General features: G+C 33.9%; 1 protein-coding gene and 1 long non-coding RNA gene across 3 annotated transcripts in view; one reads left to right on the top strand and one right to left on the bottom strand.

The window, feature by feature from the left end:
* The window catches only part of LOC132753530 (uncharacterized), a 105,337-nt gene that overhangs the window by 46,284 nt on the left and 39,981 nt on the right, over window positions 1-19,072 (bottom strand). For both annotated transcript variants that reach the window (XR_009628975.1, XM_060744008.1), the window contains exon 6: window positions 737-796. Coding sequence is in view for 1 of the 2 variants with exons in the window: in XM_060744008.1 (XP_060599991.1) it covers window positions 737-796 (60 nt within the window). In the remaining variant the exon portion in view is untranslated. The remainder of the gene's footprint in view (window positions 1-736; window positions 797-19,072) is intronic.
* Window positions 2,640-7,828, top strand: LOC132753527 (uncharacterized). Its single transcript, XR_009628973.1, has 3 exons — window positions 2,640-4,376; window positions 4,641-4,816; window positions 6,983-7,828. It is a non-coding gene; the product is annotated as an uncharacterized LOC132753527 (long non-coding RNA).

Genomic DNA, 19,072 nt, shown 5'->3' with positions numbered 1-19,072 from the left:
TCTCCACACAATGTAGTCTTAACATACATTATTTTTATTATTTATCTTTTTTAATAAGTATGTTAGAATGAAAAAAAAAATATTGCCTTGTAGCATAATATCATGCACAGTTTATCAATGAAATGCTTTGCAATTAATAATTCAGGCCTATCAGCCTTCATGATTATATTCCTGAGCATTTGAACTCAAACAGTGCATTATTCAAGAAAAAGTTGATTTTCATTCAAAAAAAGATAATGAACAGTGCTAAAAGTATAACCTATAAGATAAGTGCATTCAGAGTAATAAGCATATTTTGTGGGCAAAATCGCCAAATAAATTCTGGAAAGAAGCTCTTAACAAATAAATATCTCAGCTGCTTTCAGCAAAAAATTACAAAAAATAGCTCAACAGACATACATTATAGGCACTCAGTAAAAAGCTTTATGAGGTAACAAAACCACCGTCCACCTTTCAAAAACAGAAAGATTATAGTAATAGTAAAGAGTTGCATTACTTAACTGTGACAATTTTGCCATCCATTTTAGTATTTGGTCACAAACAAATTTCCTTTGAGTGGCTTTGTCATTTTTTTTATTCCTCAAGTAACTTTTGGTTAAGGGCTTTATTAAAATTCTGCTCAGGTAACCTGACATCTTCATTTACTTGACAAAAAATCATGGAAAGTAAAATGAAGACAGTGACAGAGTCTTCATTTAATCCTTTCAATATATGAAAATATATGCAAAAATATTACCTGTCTCCCATTTGCCCAAACCAATGTCACAATCAAAACATCTGGTCATGTCTTCTTCTCCTATTAAAAACAAAACATAAAAAGACTTCTTAAAATGATTACAATATTCACATTTCTAATCCCATAAGCTCTAGACTGTTCAATTCTCGTTTGGCAGGCAAAACTGTGAGTTTTACAATGTAAAATATGAATTCTAAATTTTCTAATATCTAAAAAGTTTTCTTGGTCTTCTGACATTTGCTAGAAACTATTTTACATTCTGAATATCAAAATTCTTTATTCTGAAATGCATTTGTAAGTGTTAGTAAAATTTGGGGTAATTTTAATCTCACTTAGCTACTGCCAATACTGACAAATGATCACACGTCCTGCAAGCTAACCAAGAATTTGTAACAGAGTTTCCAACGCCCCAGCCTCTGAGAAGTTTTATATGAAGCATAAAAATGTGGTATTTCAAAAGATTGAGGTATGGAGCTAAGGACTTTCTGTTCAAAATTATGATCAATGTTAGATCTGCAAATGCAACAATAAATTTATTAAAGAAATAAAATAAAACATTGAATTTAAAAATCTATCATGTAAAGCTTTAACCTCTAAGTGTGACCTTGGAGGTAGTGGTGCAGGTGCTGTGCATGACATATCGTCTTATTATTGTAACTATTTGTACCAAGTATTTTCAAAATCCCTTTAACTATGAAGAAGTTATAGATGGGACACAAAATATACCCTCTAACAGAATATGTTAATCTTTGACCTCTTAGTGTGACCTTGGAGGTAGGGACCCATGTTTTGCGCCTGACATATCGTCTTATTATTGTGATTATTTGTGCAAAGTATTTTTAAAATCCCTTGATCTATGAAAAAGTTATAAACTGGACACAAAATATACCCTATAACAGATTATGTAAACCTTTGACCTCTACATGTGACCTTGACCTTGGAGGTAGGGACAATGGTGTTACGCATGACATATCATCTTATCATTGTGACTATTTGTGGGAAGTATTTTCAAAATCCCTTGATCTATGAAGAAATTATCGACGGAACACAAAATATATCATATAACAGACCCTGTTAACTTTTGACCTCTAAGTGTGACCTTGACCTTGGAGGTAGGGGTGCAGTGTTGTACTTGACAAATCGTCTTATTATTCTGACTATGTGTGCCAAGTTATTTTAAAATCCCTTGAACTATGAAGAAGTTCTAGATCGGACACAATATATACCCTTTAACAGACTATGTTTATCTTTGACCTCCAAATGTGACCTTGACCTTGGAGGAAGGGATGCAGGTGTTGCGCATGACACATCATCTTATTATAGTAACTATTTGTGCCAAGTATTATCAAAACCCTTATATATATGAAAAAGTTAATCTTTGACCTCCAAGTGTGACCTTTACCTTGGAGGTAGGTGACCGATTGTTGCACATGACACATCGTCTCCTTATTGTGAACAATTGTGGCAAGTATTTACAAAATCCCTTCAAAGATAAGAAAGTTATAGACCGGACACAACATATACCCTCAAATAGACAATGTTGACCTTGAATGAGCAATTGCGACCTTGACCCTGGAGGTAGGGGTCTGGTTATTGAAATATACCCTGTAACACTGACTATGTTAATCTTTGATCTCCAAGTGTGACCTTGACCTTGAAAGTAGGTGACCGGTTGCAAGCTCATGATAAATCTTCTCATTATTGTGAGCAATTGTGGCAAGTATTTACAAAATCCCTTCAAAGATAAAAATGTTATGGACCGGACACTACAATTCCGGGGTGTAGATTTTCCGAGGTTTATGAAAAAAACCATGGAAACTGCTTCAAATACCTTGGAAATAAACCAGTTTCACAAGGGTTTTTTTTAATTCCGAGGATTTTTTTAAAACCTTGGAAACTTTATCCAAGGTTTTTGTATAAAAATCCTTGGAAATAAAGAAAACCTTGGAAACTACCTCGGAATTAAACACTCTGCCAAAAATCAGCTCGGAAAAAGCTTGGAAATAAGAACTTTGTCATTTTTTTGCTTGGAAAAGAACTTAGAAAATTTACGTAAAATTTGTTGGAAACACTTTGCCAATATTTAGCTTGGAAATGACCTCGGATAATTGAACTTAACTAAATTTCATCTCGGAAAATGTTAAGACATAATCATGATTTAACTTATAATGGGCATCAAAAGCAATAATCAACAGTTAAAGCAAACTAAGATAACAACCCGACTGTAGATTGCCAATGGATATTTTTTAATCCATGGTCAGAGCAAACAATTGTCCAACAGCATGGAAAGGAGAGATTTGGTCCAGGGAATCAATTTTTAGTATGGACATTGTCAATGGCCAACTTCCTTTTCAATAAATTTGTACTTTAATCTTCTGAAGCCATTTTTTGGGGAGGAATCAATTAAAAAAATTTAAGTGTGAAAACATGGAAAAGTTAAATACAATGTAAATTCCTTGTTGCCATAAAATACCTTTTATTAATGGCTATAAAGGTATTGTAACTTATCAAAATAAGATAAAGATTATTCAAATAACTGATGATCAGAAAGACTTGAAAATTTTATTTTTTTTATTTTCATATTTTTTTTTATTATTTATAATTATTGTTACTAGATATCTTCTCCATTTTTAAGAATAGATAAAAGAGCAAAACTTATAATTATAGAAAAAGAAACAATCAGTGTTTATGTCTATTAGTTTCCAAATGCATCAGTATTTTTCCTGCAGTTTCTTTCTATATATAGACTTAACTTAGGGTTTCTTGACAGCCTGTAAGCAACACTGAAATAAGAATGCTATTAATCTTTAATATATGTTTTATGCCATATAAAATAGTATATTCTACTAAGCAAGTCTGTGACATACATTCAGATTACAATTTACTCTGCCATTAATTATGTGTACAATAAACATAAATAGTCATTAATTGTCCTTTAAATATAATTATGTACAATTGAATGTCTGAAATATAATAACCAGTATGCTTGTTAATTTCTTATAATTAGGATAAATAAATACTGCATCCACTAAGATTTCACACACAGAATAATTAACACACTGATCAGATAAAACTAATGGCACCCCAGGTGGTTCCCTTTATCTATGCATGATCAATCTTCTCATTGAGCATTCTGGGATAGACCAGATTGTTCCATGTGATTGTTCAGGGGGAGTCTGGGTTTTTATACAATCCAAAACAGTCTAAAATGACACTGCAACTGTGATTCTCTTTCAAGAACTTATTATAATTTTCAAGTTTTACTTTTATTTATCATTTGATATATTTGTACCTTTAATAAATGTCAAAAAAAAATGATGATGGCTTTGATATTTTGGGATCACCCCTGTTTCACATTATGATTGCCCCTTCAGTTATACTGTTGAAAAATTTGAATCTCAGACATTAATGGGTCAAGTGGTTATAGTTGGAAATTGTGCAAACCTGGATTTATTTAAAGCAATTATGGAGATATCTTGTTTTATTAATGTTAGGGAGCATATTTTGGAATTTTCAAAGAAAACATTTATCTAAGTGTGACAAGATTCAGGAAATGTTTGGTTGTTGTATATTGAACCTAAAGATCAATGACCTGGGACAGGAAGATAAACAAAAGAAACAAGATAGTTAAAATGTTCAGGTAAATAATTTTAGATACATTTATGCATAAAATCTGTTGTTTTTTTTTTCAAATAAGTATTAAATACAAACTATTTTAGATCTATATTTTTAACCTAAATGTAAGCTAGTTTAAATACAATGGTTTAGAGGATATTTTATGAGTATAAATGCTATGTTTGTATATGATTGTTTTGAACAAGATGAGTGCATTAAACTATGATGACATTATTTATAAACTTTCATCTTTCATCTATTATTTGAATCTACAAATTTTTAATTGCAGAGTCAGCTTGTAAGCAAGTTTGCAGGACTGTTCCAAACTATCCAGCTTTGCTGTGTTTTATCATAGTATAAAGCAGAGGAATATACTGGAATGTCATTGGCATTGGCACCTTCAAAGTCAAGTGATTAAGGAAGCCAACTGAAGACCTGAGGAAAGGCTTCAAGGAATATACTACAGTATGTTTTTGTTTTAAAACTAGGTTTTGAAAGTTTCAATTTGAAATTTGAATGAATGAAGGTTTCTGGAACTGATATTTAACCAGGTTTTCCGAAGGAAAAAAACTGGTTATTAGATTGAGGTATGTCGGCGGGCGGGGCGGGCGGTATGGCGGACGGGCGGGCGTAAACAATTTCTTCTGTGCGCAACTCCTCCTACATTTCTCAACGGATTTTGACCAAACTTTCACAGAAGCTTTGTCATCAAGTGCCCTGGCGCATATTGTCGGGGTTTTGTGATTAGATAATATTTGACCTAATTATGGCCCTTTGTTTTTTTTCCTTATATAAAATATATAGTGAACAATTTCTTCTGTGCGCAACTCCTCCTACATTTCTCAACGGATTTTGACCAAACTTTTCTCAGAAGCTTTGTCATCAAGTGCCCTGACACATATTGCCAGGGTTTTGCAATTGGTATATATTTGACCTAATTATGCCCTTTGTTATTTTTCCTTATATAGAATATATAGTGAACAATTTCTTCTGTGCGCAACTCCTCCTACATTTCTCAACGGATTTTGACCAAACTTTCTTAGAAGCTTTGTTATCAAGTGCCTGGCACATATTGTCGGGGTTTTATGATTGGATAATATTTGACCGCATTATGGCCCTTTGTATATTTTTCCTTATACAGAATATATAGAGAACAATTTCTTCTGTGCTCAACTCCTCCTACATTTCTCAACGGATTTTGACCAAACTTTCTTAGAAGCTTTGTTATCAAGTGCTTGGCACATATTGTCCGGGTTTTGTGATTGGATAATATTTGACCGAATTATGGCCCTTTGTATATTTTTTCCTTATACAGAATATATAGTGAACAATTTCTACATTGCGCAACTTCTCCTACATTTCTCAATGGATTTTGACCAAACTTTCACAGAAGCTTTGTCATCAAGTGCCCTGGCGCTCACTAAATTCCCATGTTTCTTCCAAGACATCATTCAAGTATTTTTTTAAAATTGTGAACATACTTTTCTTGATATCGCACAAAACACCACACGCCAATATTGTTGACAAAAGAAAATGACAAGAGACGCAAAAATGCAAAAATTAAGCAAAAATAAAAGTACTGTTTACCTTTCTAAAACATTTGGGGAAAAAAAGGCGAATAGACAACATAAAATTTCTCAATTATTTTTGTTTGAGGAATATTAAAAAAGCCATAATTCCTCCTAAAAGTTCAATTAAAAACAAATGCCCCTTCATGACAAAGCTTCTGTGAAATATTTTGCTGAAAACCTGGTTGCATCGCATTGCGATGTTCCTTGTTTTATTGATACTTTGTTGGAAATGCTATTAATGTATCATGATGACTCTCCAGCTTTATTGATGCAGATGTCACTTTGAGCAGACAGATACAATTAGTTTAGGCAATCGGAATCACCTTATGAAAAGCGTTATTTTTTGCAATATTTTTGGAGTGCTTTAGGTTGTAACATCCAGTATGACATAATCTAAAATAATAGTAACAGACATCGTTTCTTTTCTTAACATCGCAGAATTGTCACACTGCTTACCAAAGTTTTCTTGAAATCCTAACACTTAAAGTACTGATGAAGAAAAAATAGAAATCAACATGAAAAAAATTAAATTCACTATTTCAAAACAGTAGACAAACATTTAAAAGTAACTACAGAAAAGGTCATTTGAAAATATTAAAGCCTTCATTTTAAGCAAAGGTCTTAAACAACTTGTCATTCAAGTAGTTTTGGATCACTCAAAAGATGTATTTCTTTTCACAAAAGTGCTGATTTTTTAAAACAATATATATCAACAGTGAACTGATATTTTTGTCTATGGAAACGATTAAGGAACGTATCATTTTTTTTATTGATTAATAAAAAAGAAATTAAATGATGTAATTCTGATTGCCTACACATACTGAACTGTCCTGAGTATAACCACAGGTGTTCCTTAATCCTGGGCTGGATAGCTCCCTCAGAGGGAAGAAGCCCATCCTGGCTTCAGGAGTCAAAAATACAATGTTGTAAGGCAAGTAGTTTGAAGTCTTTGATCCTGACCACATGGAGAGGGAAGCGCCCAGTGGTGATTTTATATAATTGTTTTTCTAACTTCTTTCAATGGCTGTACTTTATTAAATATTTACTTTATTTATTTCAGAAATTGTATCCTGGAGCATTTTCCACATGTGACCCCTGTGATGGTGAGGGAAAAACTAAGGGACACTTTAAAATCATGGAGAGTGAACAGGAATTCAAAAGATAGATATTTGAATACATTAAAATATAGCCGGATACCAAAAAATTATAACTGAACATTGATTGTAATATTTACCATTAAAGACTATAACTAACTTAACTTTTCATTTGTAGTGCATTACTATTTACTTCACACTGACATTAAATGTTTCAGTGAGTTATGTGATCATTTTTTGCTCTGTATTATTATAAAGAATTTTCTTAATTCCTTAAAAGGACAATATAATAATTATTGCTCTTTTCAGAATATTTCATTGGATGTTATATTTTCTTATTTTCCATGGATATTCTAGAAATTTCCAAGGTTTTTGCTCAAATAAACCTTGGAAAATTCTCTGATGCCCTTAAGTAAGAATCCTCGAAAATATAACAGTATTCCCAGTTGTGAGAAACTTTCCGAGGTTTTCATTTAAAAACCTTGGAAAAAAAACCACGGAAACACTTTAAAAATCCTTGGAAATCGTTCCAATACTCCGAGGTCACTCATTTTCCAAGGTTTTCTAAAAAAAATTATTTTACGAGGTTTTTATTCTGAAATCCTTGGAAATCGTTCCAATACTCCGAGGTCATACTTTTTACGAGGTTTTTTTTAATAAAAACTCGGAAATTTTTTACAAGGTTTTTCACCCTCTCCCTATTTTTCCAAGGTTTTTTTAATAGCAAAGTTTTGCATTTTCTTGTTCCAATACTCCGAGGTTTTTTTCCAAGGTTTTTGAGCCAAAAACCTTGGAAAATCTACACCCGGGATATACCCTCAAATAGAAAAATGTTGACCTTGAATGAGCAAGTGCGACCTTGACCCTGGAGGAAGGGGTCTGGTTATTGCACATGACACATTGTCTTATTATAACAAACATTTGTGCCAAGTTATTTCAGATTCCTTTAATAAATGACAAAGTTATGGACCGGACATGAAAGTGGTTATTGAACATGACACATCGTCTTATTATAACAAACATTTGTGCCAAGTTATTTCAGATTCCTTTAATAAATGACAAAGTTATGGACCGGACATGAAAGTGTGACGGACAGACAGATGTTCTCACAGGACAGTAATTATGTGGCTACTCTATTGTTCTCTCTATTGTTCTTTTTAGCCACACAAAAGAAAATAGCCACATAAAAGCATTACGGAATGAATGACATCAAAGGGAAAGAACAGTTACCTATTGTCCCTCTAGCCACATAATTACTGTCCTGTGAGTGCGGACGGACAGACGGACAGAGCCTTTTTCTATATCCCCCTTTTTTCTTCGAAAAGGCGGGGGACAACAAAAGTGCCCTTCCTGTTAGAACCCCACAAGAAGTATGTCATCAACATTTTTAAGGACCATGGCCTTTTAATTCTGTTATTTTGGAAGGTATGAATGACCTTGACAGTCTATGTCATTTAAAGGTCAAGGTCATTTTCTTATTTTTCAAATTCTGTCAAAATGTTTCATTTCTTCAAAAAATGTATCATATTTGTCAATAGAAACAAAGTTATGACATCTTTTGCTAAATTTAATAACATTTGACTTTTATGGTTGAGGTTATATAAAGGTCAAGGTCATTGTTAACAAAATGCGTTGTAGTTTCCAGAATGACCTTTACTGACCAACAGTCATATATTTATGTAAGCAACAAAAACAATGTAAAGTCGGAAGTGACGTTAACATAAGCGCAGAAAGTCACGCTATGTAAGGCACTATAAAATTAATGATGTTATCAATTCTCGAAAGTTTGTTTGTTTGGTTGTTTCATTTTACGCCTTTTCCCAAGAGTATTTCAGTTGAATAATTAATTGTCACATGAGCTATGTTGTCCAAGTATAAATAAAATATGTGAATATAAAACAAAGTTATTATTATTTAGGCATATTTCAACATGTTGACTTTAACTATCAAGGTCAATTAAGGGTCAAGGTCATAAAAGAATAATTTAACATGTCAGTTTTGTCATTTGTGTTCCTTTGTCAAAGTATAAATCATATCTGTAAATAAATAATCAAGCTTTAACAAATTTAGCAAATGTAAATAATTTGACCAATTTTAGCAAAATCAAGCAAAATTCAACTAGAACTGCCTCTGTTATGATGGCTTGAATACCAGCATACCACTTTGTCCGAATCAAAAGTGGTCATTCAGAGCTCAAGGACAACCTCCCAGCCAAATCTGAGGGTAGAAAGCAAGATAATGCATTGATAAGTTATGTATTCTATATGATTTTAGCGGCAAAGATCAAAGTGACCTTTACCTTTGACCTACTGACCTCAAAACTGGAACTGCCGCTGCATGACTTGAATACACCCTCCCACCCCATTCACGTGGCTTTGCCTGTGGGTGTTTTATGATTAATATATGGGAACATAATTATATGCTTTAAATGTGAAAATGTCAAAATCAATACACTGTGAACAGGCATTCTTAAGCATTTGAGCAGACAAGCTTATTGTAGGCTTCCTTCTCGGTTTCCTTTGACGCAACCTGCGCATCAGCAATGAACAGGTCAAGAGCACAGCCTACATGTCACTCATGCTACCAGGCCTTCAATATTGCTCCACCGTCTGGAACCCTTATACCAAGGACAATACACGCAAGCTCGAGATGGTCCAGAGGAAAGCTGCGATATATGTGACGAACCGTTACCGCAATACCAGCAGCTTATACTCCATGATCCAACACTTGGGGTGGGAGACATTAGAATCATGACGGACCAAAGCCCAGCTGACCATGATGTTCAAGATCACCAACGACCTTGTGGACATACCAGTCAGCGATTATCTCACCCCTGCCCCGAGAAGCACTAGAAGTGACCACTCCAAGAAGTTCCATCTACCATCCACATCTACATCGTACTACAAGAACTCCTTCTTCCTGCGTACAGCCACAACCTGGAACAGCCTACCTGCCTCGGTTGCAGAGGCCCCTGACTTGGTATCCTCCAAGCAGGGGCTATCATCCCTCACATTCTAATCTGCCATTAGAGGCCCAGCTACAAGTACCCACTAGTGATATCCAAGGCTGTGCTGGCCGCGTCAACCGTAACTGGAGAGGTTTGGGTTGAAGAGGCGAAATGTAGCTACTGAGACTTTTTGTCTATATCTCTTTTTTTGACCTATCCAACCTCTTCTAACTTCCTATCATTTCTTTTACATTTCTTTTTCTTGACCTAGCACCACCCGTCGCGTTATAATCAAGTGTAATTGCATCGACGTACGATGTAGATGTAGTAAAAGCCCATGTGACCTTGACCTTTGACACAGTCACGTAAAAATAAATAGGGGTCATCTACTAATCATGACTAACCTCCATGCCAAATATGAAGACTGTGGGTCAAAGGATTCTTAAGTTATTGGGCGGACAAGCTTTTTTTAGCCAAGGCCCATGTGACTTTAAACTTTGACCTGGTGACCTCAAAATCAAAAGGGGTCATCTACCAATCATGACAAACCTACATGCCAAATATGACTGTGAGTCAAAGAATTCTTAAGTTATTGTATGGACAAGCTTTTCTTAGTCAAGGCCCCTGTGACATTGACCTTTGACCTGCAGACCTCAAAATCAATAGGGGTCATCTACTAATCATGACTAACCTCCATGCCAAATATGAAGACTGCGGGTCAAAGGAATCTTAAGTTATTGGACATACAAGTGTTGTAAAGTTGGATTCAAACTACAACAGGTTTTGTAATCATTACATAATATTGTAGGAGTAAATCATGTATGATCTTCATACATATTTTTCAAGAAATATTAAGGGTTTAAACTTTAACTTACATTTAAGTTTATTTTAAAGTTTAATCATATTGATACTGTACACTCTTTTACAGTTACTTAGCATGGCCTAAGACTCTTACATACAATATATAGAGAATGGTTCTACTTTTATTTACACTGGCTTTAAACTCATAGAGATACATATTGTTAATTTAGCATTTATATATGTTTGTAAATATGCTTAGTTGATATTAGTTACTAGTTTTATTGTTACAAATATTTTGCAAAACTTTATTATTTTTATAATCATGGTCAATTGATACTGTTGCAAAATTTTCCATGAATCATAAGCTATTTTTAGAATAGTTATGTAAAGCCTTAATGAGCTATGATTGGCTAAAATGCATTGAGCAATCAGAGCAGTTCTGCATTTTACTGGTTCCACACAAAGTTCTGGTTCCCAGTAGTGTGCATAAATACAGGCACTTTACCCAATTTTGTCATTCTGCTGCTAATTTTTGGAAAAGTAACATCTCTAAAAGCGCTCTAAGGTTAATTAAATAATTAAATAAATTATTAAGGCACTTTGGCATATAAATAACCTTAGAGATTATCTAAAATCACTGAAATATTTTTGATACATTTGTAAGTAATTTTTGTAAGATCTTTTTACAGAATTAATTAAGATTAATTAATATTTTTTCTTTGTTTTAAGTGGCAGCCATCTTGAATTATTAGGTATTTATTTTTTGTTCATATAGATTAAAACAGGGCTTGCTACTATTTAGGTTTATTAGTTTAACAGCACAGAATCATTAAGGTTATTTTTCATACTTTCAGATATTACATTTTTTTTTATATTTTTTTTTAACTTTCAACTGGTTTAAATCTTTTAAACTTGAAACTTGAAAACTTGATTTAACGCCTATTTCTACATATAGAATACATATTCAATGGCGTTGTACAGCTATATACCTTATATGTGCTACTCCCAGTGCTACCATACACATACTCCAGCAGTGCGACCGGTCACAGGTGATTGGGTCAATCCCCACCAAGTACATGTAACAAATCTTACCCACCCCTGCACCCCTGAAACATGATAACACATGGCTAGACTTTACTTATATTATTACATTGAAAATGAATAAAACACTTTAGAATAGGACAAACATGCACAAAACAATTAGGACAGACAATGCCTTTCAGCGTCACTTAAAAAGTGCAAAAAAGTCCTGGAAGTAAAATGATTTCAGTTGTCTTTGTGAAAATTTCAACAGATTCACATTTTCTCATATTAATAGGTAGTTCATTCCACCAATTTTGTCCTATCGTGCTAAAAAAGCTCTGTCAGAAAAAGTCCTCTTCTGTTATTAAAAGGAACAACATAACACCAACTGAGATTCAGATGATTCTTAAGGGTTTCGTTTGACACTTGATGAGACAAAAGCTCTATTAAATGATGAGGGTGCGTTCCTACCGACCATTATACATGTATGTCAGTATCTTGAAACTGATTCGTGCTAATGCGGAAGCCAGTGCAGATCGATAATGCCTGTTTAGAACTATTCATACTGGAACGACCTTAACACCAGTTTGGCACACATATTTTGAATACGTTGAAGTTTGCTAATCATTTGGAGATTCATGCCGTTTTATAGAATGATGTTGCAATAATTCTAAATGGATATTACTAAAGATATTTAAAACAATGTTCAGCGGCTTCCTTTGCAGATACTTCGAATGCTCTATCTTTGAGAATAGAATTTAACATAAGCAGTTCTACACTTTTCTTTTAATGTGATCTTTGAAATTTAGAGGGACTCATCCAAAAAGCACAAGATTACCGTATACAAATGTTGGATTCATATAACATTACCACAATATTGATTTCTTTGGTGTTACACTATTCACTGTGGACGACTTCCGAAAAAAGAATAAACTCTGTCTTTGAATTGGTCATTTTTAACTTTGTGCTGTTTTCATTCCACTCATTTATATGCACTGCACAGTCCTGGAGTCCGAATTGCGCTTGCTTCTGCGGTAGTAGGGATGTTTTTAAAACGTTTATTCGCAACGTGAGGTCGTCGGCAAATCCGTGCACGGAAAGGGACGAGGTACAATGTCAAAGATAGTTCCTGCTACGGTCAAGTAGAGCCAAGGCCCAAACAGTCTTCCTGGGACACTACAGTCAAGTTTCCCGTTCTGTGACACATTCGAGTTAACACTCACTCGACAGCTACGCGGCCCAAATATGAATCCATCCATTCCAGCGCAGATCCAAAGACGCCATATGACTTTCAAAAAACATTTACAGTATGTTATGGTCAACAGTATCAAAAGCATCACTTAAATCTAGAGCTGATCAGTGCTCAGTGACCTCTTTGATGCTCCATTGCATCAAGAATGTCGTTTACGAGTCTAAGAAGGGCGGACTTCACAGGAGTGAAACTGACGATAGGCCGACTGATTCGTCTGAAGGAGATCGTTTCCATTTACATGTTTGTTTAGTCGATGAGAGGCGGCTTTTTCAATCAATTTGGACAAGAATGACAAGTTGCTGACGGGTCGATAGTTGGCAAATGTGAGTCTCAAGACAGATTTTTTCAAACAGAGGCCTGACTATTGCCTTTTTCCATTTAGCTTGGGAGAAAAACACCTTGCGTCAGAGAAAGATTCACAAGCTGCGTAACCATCATAGGCAAAAGTTCATTGAGAAATGATTTCAATACTTTGGTTGGCAGAATGTTCGAGCTCACAAGATTGAGTTTGTAACTGACTATGAGCATTTTAATCTCATCCTCTGAAAGACTTCGAAAGATCCAAACGGTGGGTACGTCTTTGACCAAATGGTTTATAGTTTTCAAAAATCTTTCAGAGACTCGCGTATCTTCTTGATCTTGTCCATAAAATGGTCTGCGAATTTATCCGCAAGGGTGTTTTCATCTTCCACGGGTGGCATTGGTTTTCTGACTTGCTTCCGGTAAGATCTTTCACAAACTGATAAAGCTTTTTAGAGTTACCTTTTGATTCAATTACCTTCTGACTAAGTTGTTAATTGTTTCACATTTTCTAAGTTAATAGTGATATTTGTGAAGTTGCGGACTTATAAATTTCATAGTCCTTGGGTTGCCTGATGTTTTTGCGCCAAAAGTCTCTCTGATCGACGATCACTCGTTTCAGGGACATAATACTTTCACTGAACCAGGGCTTCGGTGCTCTACATATTTGAATTTTCTCTTTCATTAGGTGCATGTGTATTAAGGAGTTTCTCGATCTCAGTCTCAAACTGGTCAACCAAAATTTTCCACAGAATCAGTACATATTGTCATTTGATTAAAGGTCGTTACGCGAAACCCTCGTTTGTCCATATCTTTAAAGTGCCGGAAAGAACATAGATTTGCTCACAATGTTCTCCTTTTTACCCTCGTGACTACTTTAAACAGCACAGTGGTCTGACAAAAAACGGACCTGGTTCACATGAAGAGTAAATCAAACGCCCATTTGCGAGTTCGTGATCACTAGATCAAGACTATGGCCGTGCACATGTGTTGGAAAGTCAACATTTTTGTAGCAAACCGAGAGCAAAATAGGGAATTATTGAACTCTGAAACAGCGCTACTGTCATCATGAATGTGTAAGTTAAAATCTCCCATAATCATTAGATTTAAATACTTCGGAACCTATGTTCTTCTAGGAACTGAAAGAATTCTGTCACAAATTGATTGGTTGTTGCCAAAGATGGAGGTCTATATATACCAACACAGTGAATTGTAATGGCTTTTGAAGATTTAATTGCCACACTCCGTACTCAAAAGCTTGATTTTGCACCGGAAAGCCAGTCTACGCATGTTAACACCAACTACGACACGTAAGGGCAAACACCACCGCCAATTTCTGTTTTGACGGTTTTGAAACACTGATTTTGGCTAACCATTTTGGTTCAGATCCGAGGGTCTTCAAATTGATATTAGTTTTTTCATTCAGAATACCAGGTTTCGGGTCAGAATGGCAAAGTCAACTTTTCTGTTCACGAAGCAGTTGTCCAACCCAAGTACATCTTTTTCTGACTAATGATCGCAATTACAGTCAAGCAGGTAACATTCTCTGTAAAATTGCCTTTAGAGTATTAACCCCATCGTTTTGGATATATTAAGATTTGAGAGAATTTACACAAGTTTTTTGCTTTTTAATTTCTTCTGTGTCCATTGTGTGTTTAATCCCTGCTCGCGCTCTTTCTTAAGTTTAATATTCCTAGATATTTAATATTTGACAATTACTTCTTGATTTTAGGTATAATCCATTGCCTAGGGAAAGTGAAACGAAATCTCATCATTCACTTGCACTATATTGATCGTCCTAATCGTGCCCTCCGGGAATAATCCATGGTATATACTGAGATGGTGTTCACCCAGTTACAACACACTACTTTGTTGTATTCGAATTGTTTCAAACACAGACAATCCAAAAAGTAATAAATATCCAAATAATTAAGATCATATCTATGATTAGTAAATCTTTTACTTTGCTAGTTAAGTCTGATAATCACATTTTTGGTTTAATAATTAACAGTTTATATTACAGCACTTATTGTAAACTTGTTTAGTTTTAAAGAACATTTAGTTTAGTGTAAATAAAAACTTAGTTTATTAAAAATTTGGTTAATTTAAATTCATTCAAATTTGTGTTTTATTTCCCTTTGCATTCAAAGGGTGGTGTCATCCTGATGATTAAAATTTCCCCTATTAAAGAGTACTCCTGAGCAAACTAAGAACATTAAAAAGTAAATATTAGGTAATAGGTAACTAAATTCTGTTGATAAAAATAGCTTTTAATGGTGTCTGATAATGATAAAATTACTCAGTCAGGTGTAATTCATACTTCATTTAGTGATCATAGCTTAATATTTTGTACAAGAAAAGTCAGTAAAATTCCTATTTGTTTTCATAACAATGTCACTTTAAGATCTTTGAAAAATTATAACAAAGATGACTTTCAAGCTAGTCTTCTAGATACTGACTGGTCTCCTGTTTTGCTAAGTGATAATGTAAATGATGCCTGCAATATATTTAAACAGTTATTTTTATCTGTGATAGACAATATAGCACCTGTGAAACAGACCAGAATTAAACAGAGAACAGAACCATGGATTGACTCAGACATTCTTAGTGTAATTAATGAAAGGGATATAAAGCTTTTAATAAATATAAATGTGATAGAAACTGTGATAATTATGATTCATTTAAGACTCTCAAGAACAAAGTTCAGTATCTTGTTGCCAAAGCAAAAAAGGAATATTTTACTAATACACTGGATGAGAACAAAAATGACTCAACCTCTTTATGGAAAACTGTTAAAAATCTTGGTTTGCCTTCCAAGAAGGGTTCATCTTCAACCAGTTACAAATATTTGTTTTAAATATTGATGATAATGTGTGTTTTGAAAAGAAACTTATTGCTGAATCATTTAACAAATTTTATACAACAGTTGCATGTAAACTTGTTGAAAAGTTGCCAGAAAGTATGCATAAATTTGGTACGAATTTTGTTAATACTTTTTATGCAAACAAGGGTGTTTTTGCAAACAGTTTTTCTTTTTCCATTGTTTCTGAAAGTAAAGTTCTTAAATACTTAACTTCATTAGGTGTCAAAAAAAGCTACTGGCTTAGATGGTATACCCTCACGTTTTATCAGAGATGGATCCCCAGTTATTGCTAGTCCATTAGCTCATATCATAAACTATCCCTTATCCAAGGTCAAGTCCCTGATGATCTTAAATCTGCAAGAGTTGTTCCCTCTATAAAAAAGAACGACAAATTGTCTGTTGGTAATTACCGGCCTGTGTCCATTTTAAATGTTGTATCTAAAATCCTTGAAAAGGAGGTTTATGACCAGGTTGAAGCTTATTTTAAGGATAAAGATCTGCTGTATAAATTTCAATCAGATTTCAGGAGTGGCTTCTCTACTGATACTTGTCTGATTCACCTTACAGACTTTATCAGGTATGAAAATGATAAAGGTAATGTTGTTGGTATGGTGCTGCTGGATTTGCAGAAAGCGTTTGACACAGTGGACCATTCCATTCTTTTAATGAAACTGCAAGCATCAGGTCTTAGTATTGACGTCCTAAATTGGTTCAAATCATATTTATCAGATAGACAGCAGCTTGTAGATGTCTCTGGTACTTATTCTTCCGATTCCAAAATAACATGTGGTGTTCCTCAGGGCTCAATCCTTGGACCCCTTCTCTTTTTAATTTATGTAAATGATATGTCAGCTGTGGTCAAAAATAAATTGCTTTTGTATGCTGATGATTCTGGTATCCTTGTATCTGGTAAAAGTTTATCTGTTGTTGAAAAGGCATTGACAGATGATATGGAATTGGTCAGCCAATGGTTAGTGGACAATAAGTTGTCATTGCACTTGGGTAAAACCGAGTCAATATTATTTGGGTCCAGGCAAAAGCTTAGGTTACAATCTAACCTGCATATAACCTGTTCTGGTACATCCATTGAATCAACTTCATCTATCAAGTATCTTGGGATTACTATAGACCAAAATCTGTCATTTTGCGCCATGGCCGAGTCTGTTCTTAAGAAGGCCAACTCTCGGTTAAAATTTCTTAAAATTACCGCAAGAAATTTATTCTTACTCAGCATACCAAGAAACTTCTGGTTATGTCTCTTATTCAGTGTCACTATGATAACCAGGCCTCGACATTAGCGGTGGTCCGTTGGTCCGAGACCACCTGATTTTGGCAAGGACCACCTTATTTTAAAAGCCACTGGTCCGTCGGACCACTTGCATTTTCTGGTTTATGCAGGCTTATTTGGGATACAATTTTGCGATTTGGTCAAAATATGTTATTTCCATTTTGTTTAAAATCATTTGTCCGATGTACATTGTATATGGTTCACTAATCTCTGACTAGTTAAAGAAGTTGAGTCATCAATAACATTCATTTTAAGTCGCTAAAATTGTGTTTATACAAGGTAAAAGAGTTAAGAATTTGTGCTATTAATTTAGGTACAAATTCATTCAAATGATGCTAGTAATTATGCATCGTCGTATACCCACGGTGGGACCATTGACATTTATGTTAGGTTGCATGTTAATCAACCGTGGGTATCCGACGATGGTAATTACGATATTGTATGGGATATCGGATAAACTTAAATTTCAGACACTCAAATAATGGCAGCATGCAAACGACAGGAACTGGAAAAAATGCATCTAGTAATTCTTTGCTACTTATGTTTAACGATAAGAGATCCATTTCTTCCAGAGTTAAAATTACTTTAAACGGTTAAAAATACTCAATGTCAAAAATATATATCAATTAATCAACAAACAACAGGGAGGTAAAAATACTTTATTCATTATAAATCAGTGAGAAAAATAAGCTAAACTATAGTTATATTATTTTTTTATCCTTAAGATATTTCCTTGTTTTCAAAGTCAAGAATAAGATAATGTATTAGTTTTATTTAAAATGTTAATTTATAAGATATCATGATTATTAGACGTACCACGTATCAGCAATAAATATTTAAATAACAGTTAAAAAATTACAGGCACAAATGGTTTCAATATTACCTAACTTGAGTTGAGGGAGAAATCACTTCAATATAAAAGTTAACATAAATAATTTATTTACTAAATAAGTTAAGAGCTATGACGTGTATTTTGAATGAGATAAAAAAACAAATAACTGAACGAAAGAAAACACCTACTGACTTGTTCTCCTTAAATTCTGATTTAAAAAAGATATATATCTAAAATATCTGTTTTCTTTAAAGGTTAATAATACACATTGTCGTCAATTCTAAGCATTTTTTTTCTAAATTTGCAGTAAAATGATATAATAATAGTAATTGACCACCTGACTTCTGGAAGGACCACTTAAATTTCAATTCTAAATTGAAACCAATTTCACTTTAGAATTTATTCTAAAAAAAATAAAACCACTTATTACATAATTTTTTATCACCACAACACAAGGAAAAACGGACAGACGCCCTGATTCCAGTATACCCCCTTATAACTTTATAATAATTTGACATTCAATATCAAGTTGAGTGATAAGTTAAGGTCATACTTAATTTGGTCTACTTTAAGGTCTTGTCCAAAGGATTGTTCTTTCAAGTATGGAGACAGTCCATTCTTAAATAACAAAGTGACATAGCCAATTATGGTAAAAATCAAGAAAAAATATTTAATTTGACCTTGATGGTCAAGGTTAATTTTTGAGTCAATGTCAGGTTTAAGTTGTATCCAAGTACAAAGGCAATCCTT

This window comes from Ruditapes philippinarum, unplaced genomic scaffold, assembly GCF_026571515.1.
Source record: "Ruditapes philippinarum isolate M1 unplaced genomic scaffold, ASM2657151v2 ctg2314_1_1_1_1, whole genome shotgun sequence".
In the NCBI taxonomy this organism is placed as follows: domain Eukaryota; kingdom Metazoa; phylum Mollusca; class Bivalvia; order Venerida; family Veneridae; genus Ruditapes; species Ruditapes philippinarum.
The sequence above is the reverse complement of the archived record's forward strand: the minus strand, read 5'-3'. Positions and strand labels throughout refer to the sequence as shown.